The sequence below is a fragment of the Bufo gargarizans genome, chromosome 1, assembly GCF_014858855.1.
Source record: "Bufo gargarizans isolate SCDJY-AF-19 chromosome 1, ASM1485885v1, whole genome shotgun sequence".
Lineage (NCBI taxonomy): Eukaryota > Metazoa > Chordata > Amphibia > Anura > Bufonidae > Bufo > Bufo gargarizans.
Window position 1 is genome coordinate 730,806,787 of NC_058080.1, and position 20,442 is coordinate 730,827,228.

Below are 20,442 nucleotides of genomic sequence, written 5' to 3' on the forward strand. Positions count from 1 at the left end.
TCCTCTAAACAAAATACAGACCTCAGACCAGTTACCCAGAAAAATACAGACTCCAGACCAGATCCCCTAAACAAATTTCAGAGCCCAGACCAGATCTTCTAAGCAAAATACAGACCAGACTAGATCCCTTAGGTAAATACAAACTCAAGACCAGATCACCTAAATAAATATAGACCCCTGACCAGATCCCCATAAACAAATTTCAGACCCCAGAACCGATCCTCTAAAGAAACACAGACCCCCTGACGAAATCCCCTAAACAAACACGGACGCCAGACCAATCCCTCTAAACTAATACATAGAAACATAGAATGTGTCGGCAGATAAGAACCATTTGGCCCATCTAGTCTGCCCAATATACTGAATACTATGAATAGCCCCTGGCCCTATCTTATATGAAGGATGGCCTTATGCCTATCCCATGCATGCTTAAACTCCTCCACTGTATTTGCAGCTACCACTTCTGCAGGAAGGCTATTCCATGCATCCACTACTCTCTCAGTAAAGTAATACTTCCTGATATTACTTTTAAACCTTTGCCCCTCTAATTTAAAACTATGTCCTCTTGTAGCAGTTTTTCTTCTTTTAAATATTCTCTCCTCTTTTACCTTCTTGATTCCCTTTATGTATTTAAAAGTTTCTATCATATCCCCTCTGTCTCGTCTTTCTTCCAAGCTATACATGTTAAGGTCCTTTAATCTTTCCTGGTAAGTTTTATCCTGCAATCCATGTACCAGTTTAGTAGCTCTTCTCTGAACTCTCTCCAAAGTATCAATATCCTTCTGGAGATATGGCCTCCAGTACTGCGCACAATACTCCAAATGAGGTCTCACTAGTGCTCTGTAGAGCGGCATAAGCACCTCCCTCTTTCTACTGGTAATGCCTCTCCCTATACACCCAAGCATTCTGCTAGCATTTCCTGCTGCTCTATGACATTGTCTGCCTACCTTTAAGTCTTCTGAAATAATGACCCCTAAATCCCTATTCCTTTTCAGATATCAACATTACATTTTAGTTGCCAGATTTTTGACCATTCCTCTAGTTTTCCTAAGTCCTTGTCCATTTGGTGCATCCCTCCAGGAACATCAACCCTGTTACAAATCTTTGTGTCATCAGCAAAAAGACACACCTTACCATCGAGGCCTTCTGCAATTTCGCTGATAAAGATATTAAACAATATGGGTCCCAGAATAGATCCCTGAGGTACCCCACTGGTAACAAGACCTTGGTCTGAATATACTCCATTGACTACAACCCTCTGTTGTCTGTCCCTCAGCCACTGCCTAATCCATTCAACAATATGGGAGTCCAAGCCCAATGACTGCACTTTATTGATAAGCTTTCTATGTGGGACAGTATCAAAAGCATTACTAAAGTCTAGATAAGCGATGTCTACTGCACCTCCGCCATCTATTATTTTAGTCACCCAATCAAATAAATCAATAAGATTAGTTTGACATGATCTCCCTGAAGTAAACCCATGCTGGTTTTCATCTTTCAATCCATGGGATTTTAGATGGTCCACAATCCTCTCCTTAAAGGGACTCTGTCACCAGTTTCTAACCCCCCCCTTTTAAAACTATTGTTCTCTCCATGGTGCCCTTGTCATTACAAAGCTGTTGTTATAAGATAAATCCGCCCTGTAGTTTTGATAAAAATCGCTTTTATCTAACCTGTCAATCTTCTGGATAAGGTGCCCAGGGCGTTTCTGAAGGTCTGAATCTGCCGCTCTCCGCCGCCGCCGTTGGTGCCCAGCTCCTCCCATGATCCTTTCAGCGCCACCTGGATGTAATGAAATCCGCCTCCGGCTCTCCTCAGTGCCCCCTCCTCCTTTTCAAAGATCCCGCGCGTGCGCACAGGCCTGTGCCTGATGCGCCCGTGCGGACTTTTAGATTCTGCCTCGTTGAGCGTTCGCGCATTCGCGCATGTCCGCGCGCGTGCGCGCGCATGCGCACTTCGCTCAACGAGGCAGAATCTAAAAGTCTGCACGGGCGCATCAGGCACAGGCCTGTGCGCACGCGCGGGATCTTTGAAAAGGAGGAGGGGGCACTGAGGAGAGCCGGAGGCGGATTTCATTACATCCAGGTGGCGCTGAAAGGATCATGGGAGGAGCTGGGCACCAACGGCGGCGGCGGAGAGCGGCAGGTTCAGACCTTCAGAAACGCCCTGGGCACCTTATCCAGAAGATTGACAGGTTAGATAAAAGCGATTTTTATCAAAACTACAGGGCGGATTTATCTTATAACAACAGCTTTGTAATGACAAGGGCACCATGGAGAGAACAATAGTTTTAAAAGGGGGGTTAGAAACTGGTGACAGAGTTCCTTTAAGTATGGTTTCCATTAATTTCCCCACTATTGATGTCAGGTATACTGGCCTATAGCTGCCCGATTCCTCCCTACTACCTTTCTTGTGAATGGGCACAACATTTGCTAATTTCCAATCTTCTGGGACGACTCCTGTTACCAGTGATTGGTTAAATAAATCTGCTAATGGTTTTTCTAGTTCACCGCTGAGCTCTTTCAATAGCTTTGGGTGCATCCCATCAGGCCCCTGTGACTTATTTGTATTACTTTTAGACAGCTGACTTAGAACCTCTTCCTCTGTAAAGACACATGCATCAACAGATTCATTAGTCTTCTTTCCTAACTGAGGTCCTTTTCCTTAATTTTCCTTTGTAAAAACTGAACAGAAGTATTCATTGAGGCAGTCAGCTAGTTCTTTATTTTCTTCCATATACCTTTCTTCTTTTGTTTTTAATTTGGTAATTCCTTGTTTTAGTTTCCCTTTTTCATTTATGTATCTGAAGAATGCCTTATCGCCTTTTTTCACTGATTGAGCTAATTTCTCTTCTGCCTGTTCTTTAGAAGCTCTTATAACTTGTTTGGCCTCTTTCTGCCTAATCTTATAAATTTGCCTGTCATCCTCGTTTATTTATTTTACTAATTCTATACTAATGCTATCTTTTTGTTTTTAATGATTTTGGCCACTTCTGCTGAGTACCACAGTGGTCTCTTCCTTTTTTTGCTTTTACTGACAAGCCTAATGCAATTTTCTGTTGCCTTCAATAGTGCCACAATCTGATAGGGACTCGTATACCACTAATCTCATTTTAGAAAAGTCAGTTTTTCTAAAATCTAAAACTTTTGTTTTTGTGTGGTGTGACTCAGTCATTGTACTTATAGTAAACCACACTGACTGGTGATCACTAGATCCCAAGCTTTCCCCTACAGTAATATCAGATACCAAATTCCCATTTGTGAATACTAAATTTAAAATGGCCTCCTTCCGGGTTGGCTCCTCCACTACTTGCTGTAGAGATAATCCCAGTAGGGAATTTAGAATATCTGTACTCCTGGCAGGACTAGCTATTTTGGTTTTCCAGTTTACATCAGAAAGATTAACCACCTCCCGTCTCGCTAACGCCGATCGGCGTCAATGCTGCGGCTCTGCCAGGTCACACTAACGCCGATCGGCGTCATCTCGCGAGACGCGAGTTTTCCTTTGGGGAGAGTTCCTAGAATTTTTTATTTTTTGTCACAAGTTAGCGGAAAATTATGATTTTTTTTAATTTATTTTTTTCTTACAAAGTCTCATATTCCACTAACTTGTGACAGAAAATAAAAACTTCCATGAACTCACTATGCCCATCACGAAATACCTTGGGGCGTCTTCTTTCCAAAATGGGGTTACTCGTGGGGTAGTTATACTGCCCTGGCATTTTAGGGGCCCAAATGTGTGCAAAGTAGTTTGAAATAAAAATCTGTAAAAAATGGCCGGTGAAATCCGAATGGTGATCTTTGGAATGTGGGCCCCTTTGCCCACCTAGGCTGCAAAAAAGTGTCACACATGTGGTATCGCCGTACTCAGGAGAAGTTGGGGAATGTGTTTTGGGGTGTCATTTTACATATACCCATGCTGGGTGAGAGAAATATTTCGGCAAACGACAACTTTTCCCATTTTTTTATACAAAGTTGACATTTGACCAAGATATTTATCTCACCCAGCATGGGTATATGTAAAATGACACCCCAAAACACATTGCCCAACTTCTCCTGAGTACGGCGATACTACATGTGTGACACTTATTTGCAGCCTAGATGCGCAAAGGGGCACACATTCCAAAGAGCACCTTTCGGATTTCACCGGCCATTTTTTTACAGATTTTGATTTTAAACTACTTTGCACGCATTTGGGCCCCTAAAATGCCAGGGCAGTATAACTACCCCACAAGTGACCCCATTTTGGGAAGAAGACACCCCAAGGTATTTCATGATGGGCATAGTGAGTTCATGGAAGTTTTTATTTTTTGTCACAAGTTAATGGAATATGAGACTTTGTAAGGAAAAAAAAAAAAAAGAATTCATCATTTTCCGCTAATTTGTGACAAAAAATAAAAAGTTCTATCAACTCACTATGCCCATCAGCGAATACCTTAGGGTGTCTTCTTTCCAAAATTGGGTCATTTGTGGGGGTTTTCTACTGTCTGGGCATTGTAGAACCTCAGGAAACATGGCAGGTGCTCAGAAAGTCAGAGCTGCTTCAAAAAGCGGAAATTCACATTTTTGTACCATAGTTTGTAAACGCTATAACTTTTACCCAAACCATTTTTTTTTTTTTTACCCAAACATTTTTTTTTTATCAAAAACATGTGGAACAATAAATTTAGATAAAAATTTATATATAGATGTCGTTTTTTTTGAAAAATTTTACAACTGAAAGTGAAAAATGTCATTTTTTGGCAAATATTTAGTTAAATTTCGATTAATAACAAAAAAAGGTAAAATGTCAGCAGCAATGAAATACCACCAAATGAAAGCTCTATTAGTGAGAAGAAAAGGAGGTAAAATTCATTTTGGTGGTAAGTTGCATGACTGAGCAATAAACTGTTAAATTTGTGGAGTGCCGATTTGTAAAAAAGGGCCTGGTCACTAGGGGGGTATAAACCTGTGGTCCTTAAGTGGTTAAAGTCTCCCATAATGATAACTTCCCCCTTCAATGTCATTTTAGCTATTTCCTCAACTAGTAGATCATCTAATTCTTTGACTTGGCTAGGTGGTCTATATATCACACCTACACGAGTTACCTTCTGATTATCAAGCTGCAAGGTAACCCAAACTGACTCTAAATTGGTCTCGCTAACTTGCATTAAATTAGATGTTATGCTATCTTTCACATACAGGGCCACCGCTCCCCCCTTCTTGCCTTCTCTGTCTTTCCTATATAGAGAGAACCCTGGTATTGTTATATCCCAGTCATTGCTTCCATTGAATCACGTCTCAGTAACAGCCACTACATCTATATTCTCAGATGGCATTATAGCCTCAAGTTCATTGATCTTATTTCTTAAACTGTGAGCATTTGTAGACAAGAATCTGAGCTTGTCATTTCTTAACCTTTGTGCTACTGGCCTCTTCTGGCATTGTTCTGGGGGGGCAGTCGGACTGCTGGATTGTCACTCTTTTCCCCCCCTTTCCTAGTTTAAATGCTCCTTAGCAGGCTGTACTGACACTGGGAGATATTATTTTTCAGGGACAGGATAACAGGGACAGCCGTCGATAAGTGGGGTCGCTCCCTCAGGGGGTGATTCTCCCGCATATAGGCGGGAGACCTCTCCGCTTTTAGGCAGGGCCTCATCAGTCGGCTAGGGATTTTATCTTCCCAGTTACCCACCTGTCCTTTATAAGAAGAGCCGATAACTACAACACTTCTCTATCAGTTCCTGTGGACCTTCCCACTACAAACACGTATATCCTGCTGCGGTACGATATATCTCCGTAAACAGAATAATCATCAAACCGTGAGTGGGACTATTTAGTCCAATTTCGTGCTCTTTATTTGTTTACTTACCCTGTGCCTCATTGTGCATAAGTCCACTGTATCTTATATATGCAGCTATCTAAATACTTCTGTGGGACTTATTTTAAATGTTAATGACTAAAAGTTAAGTTTTAAGTAGGATAATTATTCAGTGATATACTCCTTAGCAAATACTTGGAACTGTTCACTGAGGACATTCGTTCCCTTGAGAGAAAGATGCAAACCATCTTTCTTGTACAGTTCTTTTCCATTCCAACGAGAGCTAACATGAGACACAAAGCCAAACCCTTGGTTCAGACACCATTCACCAAGCCATACATTGAATTCCTTAATGCGCATCTTCCTGTCATGCTGAAGGTTATGCAAAGGCAAAACTGCAGAGAATGAAACAGTTCATGTAACCTCCCGTATATCCTTTCCAAGTGTGTGAAAAGCTTCTTTCACCTTTGAAACCTTATTGCAAGCCAGATCAGTTGTCCCAAGATGGACAATGACACCCACCTCCCTTTCAAGCTTTGCTTGCCTAACAATATTAAGGATATGTTGTCTATCCCTGCTAGCGGTAGCACCAGGGAGACATCTCAAAACACCATTCTCCTTAAACTTCACACCTCTTATGATGGAATCGCCCACCAACAGCTGCTTACTATCAGTCCTCACCTTCTCCTTTTTGTCTTTGGCTGCAGTCTTACATACTTTAGGCATGGGAGATGATTGTTTCTCACCCACTGTGCTTGAGCCATCCTCCACGTTGCTCTTGCACTCTGAAAGTGCTGCAAATGAATTATGGAGAGCCACAGACTGTGGGACATGTCTTCTATCAACAACTCTCAGTCTACCAGAACCTGCTGTAACCCATCTTCCATTTCTATGGGGCCTCTGTGGCAGTGGCATTGCAACACATTCTACATGAGACCCTCTAAACAAATATTGACCCCTCAAACTAGTGTAGAGCCCAGATCAGGCTCAGAGCACATCTCTCCTCGTTCCTGCAGCTTGCCATCTCCTTCACTCCTAGGCGCTGCCTCAGACAATATTTCTATGCTGGTCCTGACATTGACTGGGAGTAAAGAGGAGGAGGAGAAGAAGAAGAAGAAGAGGTCAGCATTTAGTCAGAATGAGGCACTGGGAGAATTGCTTGCTCTTCCAGGAGTATCTCTTGCTTTTACACTTTCCACTCTGTTTTATAGAATATGTCCTTCAGCACTTGTCATATAAAGCCTGTTTAGAACAAATCTGCTTTGCGCAGCAGTCAGACATAGTGTCTAAGGGTCCGGTCACATGGTCCGGTCAAGCCAAAACCAGGAGTGAATTCAAAAAAATAGGAGTCGTTGTATCTGTCCTTTATAATGTCTCCCCTTTTATGATCCACTCATGATTTTGGCTTCCAAAACCGCATCAGGAAACCTGACCGCGTGACCGTACCCTTATATTGCAGACAGAACACGTTACGTACCCACGTTAACGTACATAGCTACGCAAATAGTGGGCACCCAGATAGGACCTTAAGTGGATCTTACACCACTGAAGCTCTGGTATGACACCCATAGACTTCTACATGGACCTACTGTGCCCAAACATGTGTCTCATTGGAAGTGCTGAGATGAACCACTGGTCAAACTGAGAAGGAATGTCACATGAGGCAGTTGGCTTCTATGGTACCTCATGGTGGTCATTGCCATCCTCTGACGGGTTTGGTCATTCTTTTATGATAGTTCTGTTACTATAGGCTTTGCATGTAATATAGGTTTCATCTACCGCTTCTTCTTTTGCTATATATTTTGGATTGTTTATAGTATTTTTATACTGGGGTCAGAATCCGCCACTGTGCAGGATGAAATAAACATCTGCACTTTTTTATGTCCAATCCCAGTTGTATCTCCGACCCTCGTTCAACGATACTTCTCTTCCAAACCACAAAGCCTGAGAACTGAGCTAATTTTATCTGACTTTTAACTTGCCAGTTCCTCTCGCAGCTGTGTGCGAAATGTGCGGTTACAAGAGGTGAACAATTTATGCTGTAAACTTCCAGTTTTGCAGCGAATGTCACCTAAATGGACTCAATCTGCCCCTCGTCAGGTCTATGACCTAATAAAATATCTCTTCATTTGTTTCCGTAAGGCAAGAAGATAGACAGGTAAAGGCGTTGTACAGCTCTAGAAATACGTGGCCCCATAAGTCCCTGGGTTGTTTCTGGCATTGTGGCCGAGCTCCATTGACGTGAATGGGGGTGACGTGTGCAGTACCCCAGACCTGGGTGTGTCTGCAAAGTTTAGTAGGTTATATAATGTTTACAATGTCAATGCTATGTACTGCACACTCCGTTGTTCCAGCATGAGGCAGGCAAGGCCAACGTTAACTACCCTGACCCAGTCCTCTCTGGGACCAAAGGTGTGGGCTGGATCCACCCCCTGGTTCCAGAACATTAGCTATGAAGAGGGAGAAGGTAAGGAGCATTGTCCAAGTGCTCCTCTACCATATTCCCTAGCTTCACCTACATGAGCTCCAGGAGAAGCAAGCAAGCAAGAACTTTAGAAGGATTTGCATGTCTACAGTAAGAGAAGGGCAGACAGTGAGATAACCCAGCTTAAGGCAATCCAGAATCCACTGATGCAGAGGGGAAACAAGTTAAGACACCCTATGCACCCGAGAATAGTGGACACTACCACCACGGCTACCAGAACACAGCTATTAGCCAGAGATCTTTATAGCAGATATTTTTGCCATCTGAGTAATCTGAGGGCCAATGCCATGGGTGCCCCTCCTTCACTGCATTGACCCCAGGGAGCAACGGCCTGAGAGAGTACACTGTCACACATCGTCATCAGGCCCACTAGCACTCCCATCCTCTGCTCCAGCTCCTCAGGGGTTTGCTGCACTTGCAATACTGCACAGAACCTGCGGGCTGTTTTTGGAAGAATGTGGCCCTGTATTTCTAGTACTGTGCAACTCCTATTAAAGGTGTTGTGTCATCTCACACTTTGAAGGTACAAGGATATGCTATCAAACTCAGATAGGTGCAGGTCAAACCCCTCAGACCCACACCTAAAAAAATAAAACATTATTCCTCCGTGATCAAATATCTGGGGATGATCTAGTAGACCCTATATATATTAGATTATAGGTAAATTCCACTGACATTTAAAGGAATTTTCCTGTGAGAGGTGCAATGTAAAGTTCATAGGTCCCAATGCACAAACTATGGCTCTGGCTGAAGTATCTGTGGGCCACCTTAGAAACCAGGGTCATGGTGCTGGTGCTACCACTGCTGCTCTAGAGACCCTAGACTCCCCATTTATTAGGGTTTATATGTCCTTGACTTTTTTTTGCTTTGCTATTGTTTAGTGTTGATCAAGCACCAAAGTGCTCGTGTGCTCTGGTGCTCGAGTAGAATACTTCCCGATGCTCGGCTGCTCTACAGAGCACCCGAGCATAATGGGTCAATGGGAAGAGGGGAGGGTGTTGGGACTGTAGTTCAGCTTAGGAGGCCCTGCTCTGACTCCATATATAGCTATGTCCATACATGGAGTCAGTGCTTGGGGACACCCAGTGTATTAAAATCTAATTTAGCCTCTATTTCTGAAAAGTTTCTGGTGGGAGTCGAACTCACAACCTTCTACATTACAGCCAAAAATATTATCCACTACACTATAGAGCTGCATGGCCAGTTACTAAAAAAATTAAATTAATATGGGACTTCTGCTGTATAGGAATACTTACTAGTAGTAAGCTCTATAGTGTAGTGGTTAACACTCTTGGCTGTAATGTAGAAGGTTGTGAGTTCGAACCCCACCAGAAATAGGGGCTAAATTAGATTTAAATACACTGACTGGTGTTCGGCCGAGCATGCTCGATCAACACTACCGTTGTTGCATTCCGAGGGCGACAACATTTTTCCATTGACTTTTTTCTTGCAGATCCCATATAGACCTATGGACCTTTATAAGCTCAGCATTATGGATCCATAAGATCATACGACCATGAGCTCTAAGGCCTAGTTTTGGCTTGGTGATCACATTGCAGCTAATGATCCTTGACCAGAGATATGGGATGCCATATGTTTCTTCTCAAGCATTTCCTCTGCACATGTTGTTACTGTCAGTCTGCGCCCTAACTGGAATGTAGACGATTTGGAGCAAATAATTGGTCGTTTTGTGGTCCCTGGTCTTAACAAAGCTGAATATTCTTCTCAGGATGTCATGGGGCTCCTTGAAGATTAACTTCCCCCAATCATTTTTCTCTAGAACCGTTCTCTCTAATCCTTCACTTAAAAAAATGACGTTCATTGAATTGATACATGAAAAATGATATTAAGGCCCGTGGAGATAAAATACATAGCGCCCCCTGCAAATCCGCTACTTTATCTGCATGCAGATCCTCCATGTGGAGCCGCTCATGATGAGCGAGTCCGACCATTACGGGCAGAACATGAAAAATAATTATACATTTGTAAGAATGCACGAGAGGCGTGAAAGACGACGCAAATGGAAGATATGTTTATATTATATTATACAGAATGGAAGAGGGGAGACAGAATGGGGGTCATTTATCAAAGACCGTTGTTTTTCGCTGGTCTTTGATAGCGAGTAATTTATCCATTAATCCTTGTGATTGGATTGAAATCCACTCCATTTTAGTGGTAATAAATTATGCTGGGCACATGGTCGGGGCCCGGCCCTCCTCGGCCCTGCGCCACTCCCAAGTGGCAAGGACGGCGTGAAAACAAAGCGTTCAGCAACATTTTTTAACACAGGGTTTAGAAAGTTGCAAAAGGGTGTGTGACTTTTTTATGCCAAAAACTGTGCTGTTAGTAAATGACCCCCCAATATCTTTATCGAAAACCAGTTCCCGGCTGCAGATGAGGTCAGGAGGGGCCTGGTAAAGCAGGTGTTTCACAGGTCACTTGTAATGTGTCTGCTACATCACAGACAAACCTACAATAAAACTGGTAAACCGCGTACAAGGCTTAGCAAGGCCGCAGGGCGAGTGCAGGTGTACAGTGTATTGCAGATGATAGTTATAATAAACCCCTTAAAGGGGTTGTCCGAGTGGTTAATACTGATGACGTATTCATGTGATTAGTGGGGGTGCAACACTCGGCACCGCCGCCGATCATGCACTCCTGTGAGCGACATGGCCTCTGTGCACCCTACCGAGCACAGCGCCGTCCATTGGATAGTGGCTGTGTTTGGTATTGCAGCCCAGCCCCATTCACTTAAATAGGACTGAGCTGCACCCTGGACATGTGAATGATAAACGTGATGTCAACGGCCTAGGAAGTGGGTGCTGATCAGTGGTGCCAGGCTCAGACCCCCACTGATCTGATACTGATGGCCTATCCTGAGGATACAGACAGACCACCCCTTCAAGGACAGGAAGCTTGGAGGAGTCTTCTGGTTTTATATGAATGAAGCTTAATCACGCGATGGAAAGTTCTACAAGTTTCTAATAGACTTTATGGGGGTCATTTATAAAGACTGGCTTTTTGCACCATTCTTTGTCCCCCCCCCCCCCCCCCGTCCCCCCCCTGCTGCCAGAGAATTTGTTAATTTATGATGAGGTGCAAATTCGCTAAGACTCAGCCTCGGGCCCTCTCCAGAAGACGGCAGAAAGGTTTAATAACAAATTCAGCTCTGCTACATCAGTACAGTGTGTGTCAATGCTATGTTATGAGTGTGTTTTTATTTATTTAGTGGCTGGAAAGCAGGACTCGTAAAGGAAACAGTTGTAAAAGTATCAGGAATATTCCCGGCTGAGAGAGAAGGCAGAAATGTGGTGATATAAACACAGCGGAGGGAGGAGGGCAACGAAAGACAGACTGTAAACCTAAAGGAGCGGTGGGGGGGGCACTGACATAGTAAAAGGAGAAAGATAGATACATACATACATAGATATGAGATAGATAGGAGATAGATAGATAGATATGCGATAGATAGATAGATAGATAGATAGATAGATAGATAGATAGATAGATATGAGATAGATAGATATGAGATAGATAGATAGATAGATAGATAGATAGATAGATAGATAGATAGATATGAGTATCAGTGCCATGCCTAGGGTGTTTGGCACCTGGGGCAGGTCCTTTCTCTGGCACCCCCCCCAATACATTAAAAAAAATTTACCCCCTCACAGTAGTTATGCCCTCTTTGTGCCCCATTCACAGTAATAATCCCTATTGTGTCCTCTTCATAGTAATAATCCCCATTGTGCCCCCCTTTATAGTAAGCATGCCCACTGTGCCCCCTTCACAGTAATAATGCCCATTGTTCCCCCTTAATAGTAGTAATGCCCACTGTGCTAGTAATGCCCTCTGTGGCCCGTCCATAGTAAAAATCCCCAATGTGCCTCCTTCACAGTAATAATACCCACTGTGCCCCCTTCATTGTAGTATGCCCTCTGGCTCTGAGCCCCCTCCATAGTAATAAAGTCCTCTGTGCCCCCTCCATAGTAATAAAAACCTCTGTGCCCCCTCCATAGAAATAAAGTCCTCTGTGCCCCCTCCATAGTAATAAAAACATCTGTGCCCCCTCCATAGAAATAAAGACCTCTGTGCCCCCTCCATAGTAATAAAGACCTCTGTGCCCCCTCCATAGAAATAAAGACCTCTGTGCCCCCTCCATAGAAATAAAGACCTCTGTGCCCCCTCCATAGTAATAAAGACCTCTGTGCCCCCTCCATAGTAAAAAAGACCTCTGTGCCCCCTCCATAGTAATAAAGACCTCTGTGCCCCCTCTGTATGAAAAAATAGTAACTCCTCCCCTTGTCCCGCTCCTGAAGCTCACTCACAGTCCTCTCTCTCCTGCAGGCACAGATCGCTCTGCAGCCCTGTGTGGGCGGAGCTTATGCAGATTTCTGGCCTGCAGGCTCCGCCCACACATGCCGGCAGCGCGATCCGTGCCTGCAGGCTGAATGGTGGAGTGGGGAGAAGTCTTCCTGCTTCACCATTCAGAGTGTGGCTGGCCTGAAGGAGGGGAGGACCTCAGGGAGCTGAGCGGTGAGTGACAGGACCGCTAATTGCTTCTGGCACCCCCCTGAGAGCCGACACCCGGCCCCCCCTTGGCACGCCACTGATGAGTATCTATGATGGTGACACTTGGTAATTGTTTCATCCAACCATTATCCACACAGTAATGTTACCTGATAAGCTCATAGTCCTTGTTGTCTACACACAGGACAGATATTGGGCCTCATTTAGACTTTATTTGTCGCTTATAGCAACCAATCAGAGCTCAGCTTTTATTTTTCCAGAGCAGTTTAAGAAATGAAAGCTGAGTTCTGATTGGTTGCCATGATTTACTATTAGACAGTTTGGATAAATGAGGCCCTTCCTCCCTATATGGTGCACGGTCATACAACGTATAAATGACCACACTAAAGTGCCGCACAGTATGGTGCCCGAATAACTACGACTTGTATTGGCCAAATAGCAGTTCCTTACAGTTGCCCAAGTAGCAGTGTCACATAGTGCCTCCACCTCCGTACATCACTACCATATACTGTACAGTAACAGTGCCACACAGTGTAAATACTGCCATGCGATGCCCACACAATATCACCATACAGTGACTATACAAAACCACCATATAGCAGTCAAAAATTAACCCCATAAAGTGACTAAATCATGCCATCATATAGTTCATAGCTCAATTATTACCACCATACAGTGTACAAATAATAGCACCATATATTGCTCAAAAAATACCATCATATAATGCGCAAATAATACTACTAAACACGGCTCAAATAATACCATCATAAAGTGCTCAAATAATACTGCCATACAATGCTCAAATAATACCATCATAAAGTGCTCAAATAATACTGCCATACAATGCTCAAATAATACCATCATAAAGTGCTCAAATAATACTGCCATACAATGCTCAAATAATACCATCATAAAGTGCTCAAATAATACCATCATACATAACTAATATACCAACATACACTGCTCAAATAATACCACCATACAGTGCTCAAATGGTACCACCATACAATAACCAGAAAAAACTGCTCTATACATAAAGTAATATAATAAATCTACTTACAATGTCTAAATAATACTAGAGATGTGTGACGGTCATAAGCCTTGGGCTGTATGTGACGTCCCCTTCAGCCAAGCAACCTGATGTACACAGAGAGGTGACACATCCTTAAGAAATACCCTTCATGATAGGAGTTGTACTTCTGCATCAGCTTGAGAGCCACAGGTTAGGGACCACAGTGCCACTTTAACATCTCCAGATATACACTATGGCGGATCTAAAAAGATTTCTTTCCTGAACGGTGGAGCACATGGAGTTGTACAGCATATGAAAAACATGTCCGCTTTCTAATGGAAACAGCGCCACATCTGTCTTCAGGTTGTGTGTGGTACTGCAGCTCAGCTCCAGTGAAAGGGGCTGTGCTGCAATACCGCTCTTAACCTGTGGAGAGGTGTGGCGCCATTTCTGTAAAATAAAGTAGCCATGTTTTATTAATCCCAGACAACGCTTTCACTCAGAGTATGCTGAGTTTTTTCAGCGACTGCAAGCACGGCAGTTAGATTTTGTTTCTGTAGAGGAGAAATCCTAGTGTATTTTTATATTTTTCTCTCCCTTACTATAATGAGATGACTCTGCTGACTTTGTCCCAGTTTATACAGCAAAGCTGACAAGCAAGCCACAGAATACAGGGAGTGTCAGCCTTCTGTCTGCCCTAGTGGCTGGTGTGAGAACTGCAGCATGATATATATATATTTTTTTAACCTATATTGTAAGATAAAATAAAATAAAAATAAAAAACATAAAAAACTATAAAATGTGTATATGACATGTAATGTTCTGAAGATACCTGGAGTGATAGTGATTAATATGGAAGTGCATGGGGTAGTACTACAGTATAAGGGGGCACTCCTCCTGTGCTGCCTGCAGTGTGACCTCTCCTGCCTGACAATGATTCACCCTTAATATTTGCTTCCCTTCACATCGATCATATCAAGTCCAGAGGCCTCCTATCAGTGTCATCTCTGCTATGTGCCAGGTCCGGGTAGCCGTGCCGCTCACTGCCGGGGCAAAGCCATCAAAAGCGGAAGAATCTGCAGAACGTAACTGGTGAAGATCAAGGTTAAAAATGAATGAATGTAAAAAAATAAATAAAAGATGTCAAATCAATATCTTTTCTGGAAATGTATTTCAGGGTAAATGTATAGAATTGGTCTAAAAGCTGTATAATTTTGAGAAGTGTGTTATGAGGTTCTGCAGCAGCTGAGTTTCATATTATGATGTTCTGCAGCAGCTGAGTTTCATATTATGATGTTCTGCAGCAGCTGAGGTGTGTATTGCAATGTTCTGCAGAAGCTGAGGTGTGTATTATGAGGTTCTGCAGCAGCTGAGGTGTGTATTGCAATGTTCTGCAGCAGCTCAGGTGTGTATTGTGATGTTCTGCAGCAGCTCAGGTGTGTATTGTGATGTTCTGCAGCAGCTGAGGTGTGTGTTATGAGGTTCTGCAGCAGCTGAGGTGTGTATTAAGATGTTCTGCAGCAGCTGAGGTGTGTGTTATAAGGTTCTGCAGCAGCTGAGGTGTGTATTGTGAGGTTCTGCAGCAGCTGAGGTGCTGTATTATGAGGTTCTGCAGCAGCTGAGGTGCTGTATTATGAGGTTCTGCAGCAGCTGAGGTGTGTATTATGAGGTTCTGCAGCAGCTGAGGTGCTGTATTATGAGGTTCTGCAGCAGCTGAGGTGCTGTATTATGAGGTTCTGCAGCAGCTGAGGTGCTGTATTATGAGGTTCTGCAGCAGCTGAGGTGTGTATTATCAAGTTCTGCAGCAGCTGAGGTGTGTATTATGAGGTTCTGCAGCAGCTGAGGTGTGTATTATGAGGTTCTGCAGCAGCTGAGCTGTGTATTATGGGGTTCTGCAGCAGCTGAGGTGTGTATTATGAGGTTCTGCAGCAGTTGAGGTGCTGTATTATGAGGTTCTGCAGCAGCTGAGGTGCTGTATTATGAGGTTCTGCAGCAGCTGAGGTGCTGTATTATGAGGTTCTGCAGCAGCTGAGGTGCTGTATTATGAGGTTCTGCAGCAGCTGAGGTGTGTATTATCAAGTTCTGCAGCAGCTGAGGTGTGTATTATGAGGTTCTACAGCAGCTGAGGTGCTGTATTATGAGGTTCTGCAGCAGCTGAGGTGCTGTATTATGAGGTTCTGCAGCAGCTGAGGTGTGTATTATCAAGTTCTGCAGCAGCTGAGGTGTGTATTATGAGGTTCTGCAGCAGCTGAGGTGCTGTATTATAAAGGTTCTGCAGCAGCTGAGGTGCTGTATTATGAGGTTCTGCAGCAGCTGAGGTGCTGTATTATAAGGTTCTGCAGCAGCGGAGGTGTGTATTATGAGGTTCTGCAGCAGCTGAGGTGCTGTATTATAAGGTTCTGCAGCAGCTGAGGTGCTGTATTATGAGGTTCTGCAGCAGCTGAGGTGCTGTATTATCAGGTTCTGCAGCAGCTGAGGTGCTGTATTATCAGGTTCTGCAGCAGCTGAGGTGCTGTATTAGGAGGTTCTGCAGCATCTGAGGTGTGTATTATGAGGTTCTGCAGCAGCTGAGGTGTGTATTATCAGGTTCTGCAGCAGCTGAGGTGTGTATTATCAGGTTCTGCAGCAGCTGAGGTGTGTATTATCAGGTTCTGCAGCAGCTGAGGTGTGTGAAATGAGGTTCTGCAGCAGCTGAGGTGTGTGTTATGAGGTTCTGCAGCAGCTGAGGTGTGTGTTATGAGGTTCTGCAGCAGCTGAGGTGTGTATTATGAGGTTCTGCAGCAGCTGAGGTGTGTATTATCAGGTTCTGCAGCAGCTGAGGTGTGTATTATCAGGTTCTGCAGCAGCTGAGGTGTATGAAATGAGGTTCTGCAGCAGCTGAGGTGTGTGTTATGAGGTTCTGCAGCAGCTCAGGTGTGTGTTATGAGGTTCTGCAGCAGCTGAGGTGTGTATTATGAGGTTCTGCAGCAGCTGAGGTGTGTGTTATGAGGTTCTGCAGCAGCTGAGATGTGTGTTATGAGGTTCTGCAGCAGCTGAGGTGTGTGTTATGAGGTTCTACAGCAGCTGAGGTGTGTGTTATGAGGTTCTGCAGCAGCTGAGGTGTGTGTTATGAGGTTCTGCAGCAGCTGAGATGTGTATTATGAGGTTCTGCAGCAGCTGAGGTGTGTGTGTTATGAGGTTCTGCAGCAGCTGAGGTGTGTGTTATGAGGTTCTGCAGCAGCTGAGGTGTGTATTATGAGGTTCTGCAGCAGCTGAGGTGTGTATTATGGGGTTCTGCAGCAGCTGAGCTGTGTATTATGGGGTTCTGCAGCAGCTGAGGTGTGTATTATGAGGTTCTGCAGCAGCTGAGGTGTGTATTATGAGGTTCTGCAGCAGCTGAGGTGCTGTATTATGAGGTTCTGCAGCAGCTGAGGTGTGTATTATGATGCTCTGCAGCAGCTGAGGTGTGTATTATGAGGTTCTGCAGCAGCTGAGGTGTGTGTTATGAGGTTCTGCAGCAGCTGAGGTGTGTATTATGAGGTTCTGCAGCAGCTGAGGTGCTGTATTATGAGGTTCTGCAGCAGCTGAGGTGTGTATTATGAGGTTCTGCAGCAGCTGAGGTGTGTATTATGAGGTTCTGCAGCAGCTGAGGTGTGTGTTATGAGGTTCTGCAGCAGCTGAGGTGTGTATTATGAGGTTCTGCAGCAGCTGAGGTGCTGTATTATGAGGTTCTGCAGCAGCTGAGGTGTGTATTATGAGGTTCTGCAGCAGCTGAGGTGTGTATTATGATGCTCTGCAGCAGCTGAGGTGTGTATTATGAGGTTCTGCAGCAGCTGAGGTGTGTGTTATGAGGTTCTGCAGCAGCTGAGGTGTGTATTATGAGGTTCTGCAGCAGCTGAGGTGATGTATTATGAGGTTCTGCAGCAGCTGAGGTGTGTATTATGAGGTTCTGCAGCAGCTGAGGTGTGTATTATGAGGTTCTGCAGCAGCTGAGGGTGTGTTATGAGGTTCTGCAGCAGCTGAGGTGTGTATTATGAGGTTCTGCAGCAGCTGAGGTGCTGTATTATGAGGTTCTGCAGCAGCTGAGGTGTGTATTATGAGGTTCTGCAGCAGCTGAGGTGTGTATTATGAGGTTCTGCAGCAGCTGAGGTGTGTATTATCAGGTTCTGCAGCAGCTGAGGTGTGTGTAATGAGGTTCTGCAGCAGCTGAGGTGTGTGTTATGAGGTTCTGCAGCAGCTCAGGTGTGTGTTATGAGGTTCTGCAGCAGCTGAGGTGTGTATTATGAGGTTCTGCAGCAGCTGAGGTGTGTGTTATGAGGTTCTGCAGCAGCTGAGATGTGTGTTATGAGGTTCTGCAGCAGCTGAGGTGTGTGTTATGAGGTTCTGCAGCAGCTGAGGTGTGGTGTATGAGTTCTGCAGCAGCTGAGGTGTGTGTTATGAGGTTCTGCAGCAGCTGAGATGTGTATTATGAGGTTCTGCAGCAGCTGAGGTGTGTGTGTTATGAGGTTCTGCAGCAGCTGAGGTGTGTGTTATGAGGTTCTGCAGCAGCTGAGGTGTGTATTATGAGGTTCTGCAGCAGCTGAGGTGTGTATTATGAGGTTCTGCAGCAGCTGAGCTGTGTATTATGGGGTTCTGCAGCAGCTGAGGTGTGTATTATGAGGTTCTGCAGCAGCTGAGGTGCTGTATTATGAGGTTCTGCAGCAGCTGAGGTGTGTGTTATGAGGTTCTGCAGCAGCTGAGGTGTGTATTATGATGCTCTGCAGCAGCTGAGGTGTGTATTATGAGGTTCTGCAGCAGCTGAGGTGTGTGTTATGAGGTTCTGCAGCAGCTGAGGTGTGTATTATGAGGTTCTGCAGCAGCTGAGGTGTGTGTTATGAGGTTCTGCAGCAGCTGAGGTGTGTATTATGAGGTTCTGCAGCAGCTGAGGTGTGTATTATGAGGTTCTGCAGCAGCTGAGATGTGTATTATGAGGTTCTGCAGCAGCTGAGATGTGTATTATGAGGTTCTGCAGCAGCTGAGGTGTGTATTATGATGCTCTGCAGCAGCTGAGGTGTGTATTATGAGGTTCTGCAGCAGCTGAGATGTGTATTATCAGGTTCTGCAGCAGCTGAGGTGTGTGTTATGATGCTCTGCAGCAGCTGAGGTGTGTATTATGATGTTCTGCAGCAGCTGAGGTGTGTATTATGAGGTTCTGCAGCAGCTGAGGTGTGTATTATGAGGTTCTGCAGCAGCTGAGATGTGTATTATGAGGTTCTGCAGCAACTGAGATGTGTATTATGAGGTTCTGCAGCAGCTGAGGTGCTGTATGTGTACCATTGTATCATTGTTACCTGCAGTGGAAACACATTGTATAATGAATATTTAAAGGGAAACCCCACAAACATGTCCACACCCTTGTTCCACCCGCGGAGCAGTCACTGACCTTTGCTGTTGTGCAGAATGTGGACATCTGCCTGCTGGACATGTTCACCAAGGCAAGAAGACACAATGCAAAGGATGGGCATCAAAAAGGGAAGACGCGTGCGCCGCCGGTCTCCGTTCACACATTGCAGCATGTCTGAGACGGCCGCGAAGCTAGCGCGCCAATCTTCATTAAGTGCAAGGGGAAGGAGCCCCGAAAGTGAGCAGCAAAGCGAGCGGAGTGCACAGGGAGCCCAGCGTCCTGATGGTTGGGGGAACGTGCATTCCTGTATTTGGGAGAGGGGAGTGATTCCAGGCCCAGTGTCTGGTTTCTGAAGAGGAGGGCTGCTTTTGGGAGTTCCCAGGGAGTCCTCTTCTTACATACTTGAGACCTCAGATTCCACTTCTAGTGTTTCATTCCCCCCCAGGAAAAAAAAAATCTTTACTTTCCAATCTTCACCTTAAACTTTTCATGACCCCAATTCACCGAGTCATAGCAGCCACGTATAAGAATCTCTGGGCAGATGCAGCAGAGCCGAGTTGGTTAGGGGTAACTAAGCTATGTGCAACATCTGCATGGAGTTTGTATGTCCTTCCCGGGTTCTCTGGATTCTTCCCACACTCCGATAACATCCTGATGGGCTCAAGGGAATTCAAAGAAATGAGCCCTGGTGTCTAAGAGTTTGTGAGGCAATGATGGGAGTGATGACAACCTCCGTACAACGCCACAGAATACATTTATTCTTTGGCACCGTTAGCTACATCCATGGAAAAGGATGTAGTAGAGGTGAGTTTGTCATTTGGCACTATGCATTATTTTATGGCAAAACCTCTAGATCAGGCATGCTCAACCTGCGGCCCTCCAGCTGTTGTGAAACTACAACGTCTCCCAGCATTCTCCATTCACTTCTTTGGAAGTTCCAAGAACAGCTGAGCAAGTGTGCATGCTGGGAGTTGTAGTTTCATAACACCTGGAGTGCTGGAGGTTGTAGGAAACAAGGATTGGGCATGTCGCATTTTTGCTGGATGGTATAATCTAGAACAGGCATGCTCAACCTGCGGCCCTCCAGCTGTTGCCAAACTACAACTCCCAGCATGCCCGATCAGCCTACAGCAGGGCATTGTGGGAGTTGTAGTTTTAAAACAGCCGGAGGGCCACAGGTTGAGCATGCCTGTTCTAGATTATACCCTCCAGCAAAAATGCGACATGCCCAATCCTTGTTTCCTACAACCTCCA

General features: G+C 44.7%; 1 protein-coding gene across 2 annotated transcripts in view; it reads right to left on the reverse strand.

Annotated features, from left to right (window-relative positions):
- Positions 1-19,619, reverse strand: part of ADAMTS12 (ADAM metallopeptidase with thrombospondin type 1 motif 12) — a 584,548-nt gene extending 564,929 nt beyond the window's left edge. For both annotated transcript variants that reach the window (XM_044276409.1, XM_044276408.1), the window contains exon 1: positions 19,228-19,619. In XM_044276409.1, the coding sequence (XP_044132344.1) occupies positions 19,228-19,360 (133 nt within the window). In that variant the 5' untranslated portion in view covers positions 19,361-19,619. The remainder of the gene's footprint in view (positions 1-19,227) is intronic.
- Positions 19,620-20,442: the final 823 nt, after the last annotated feature.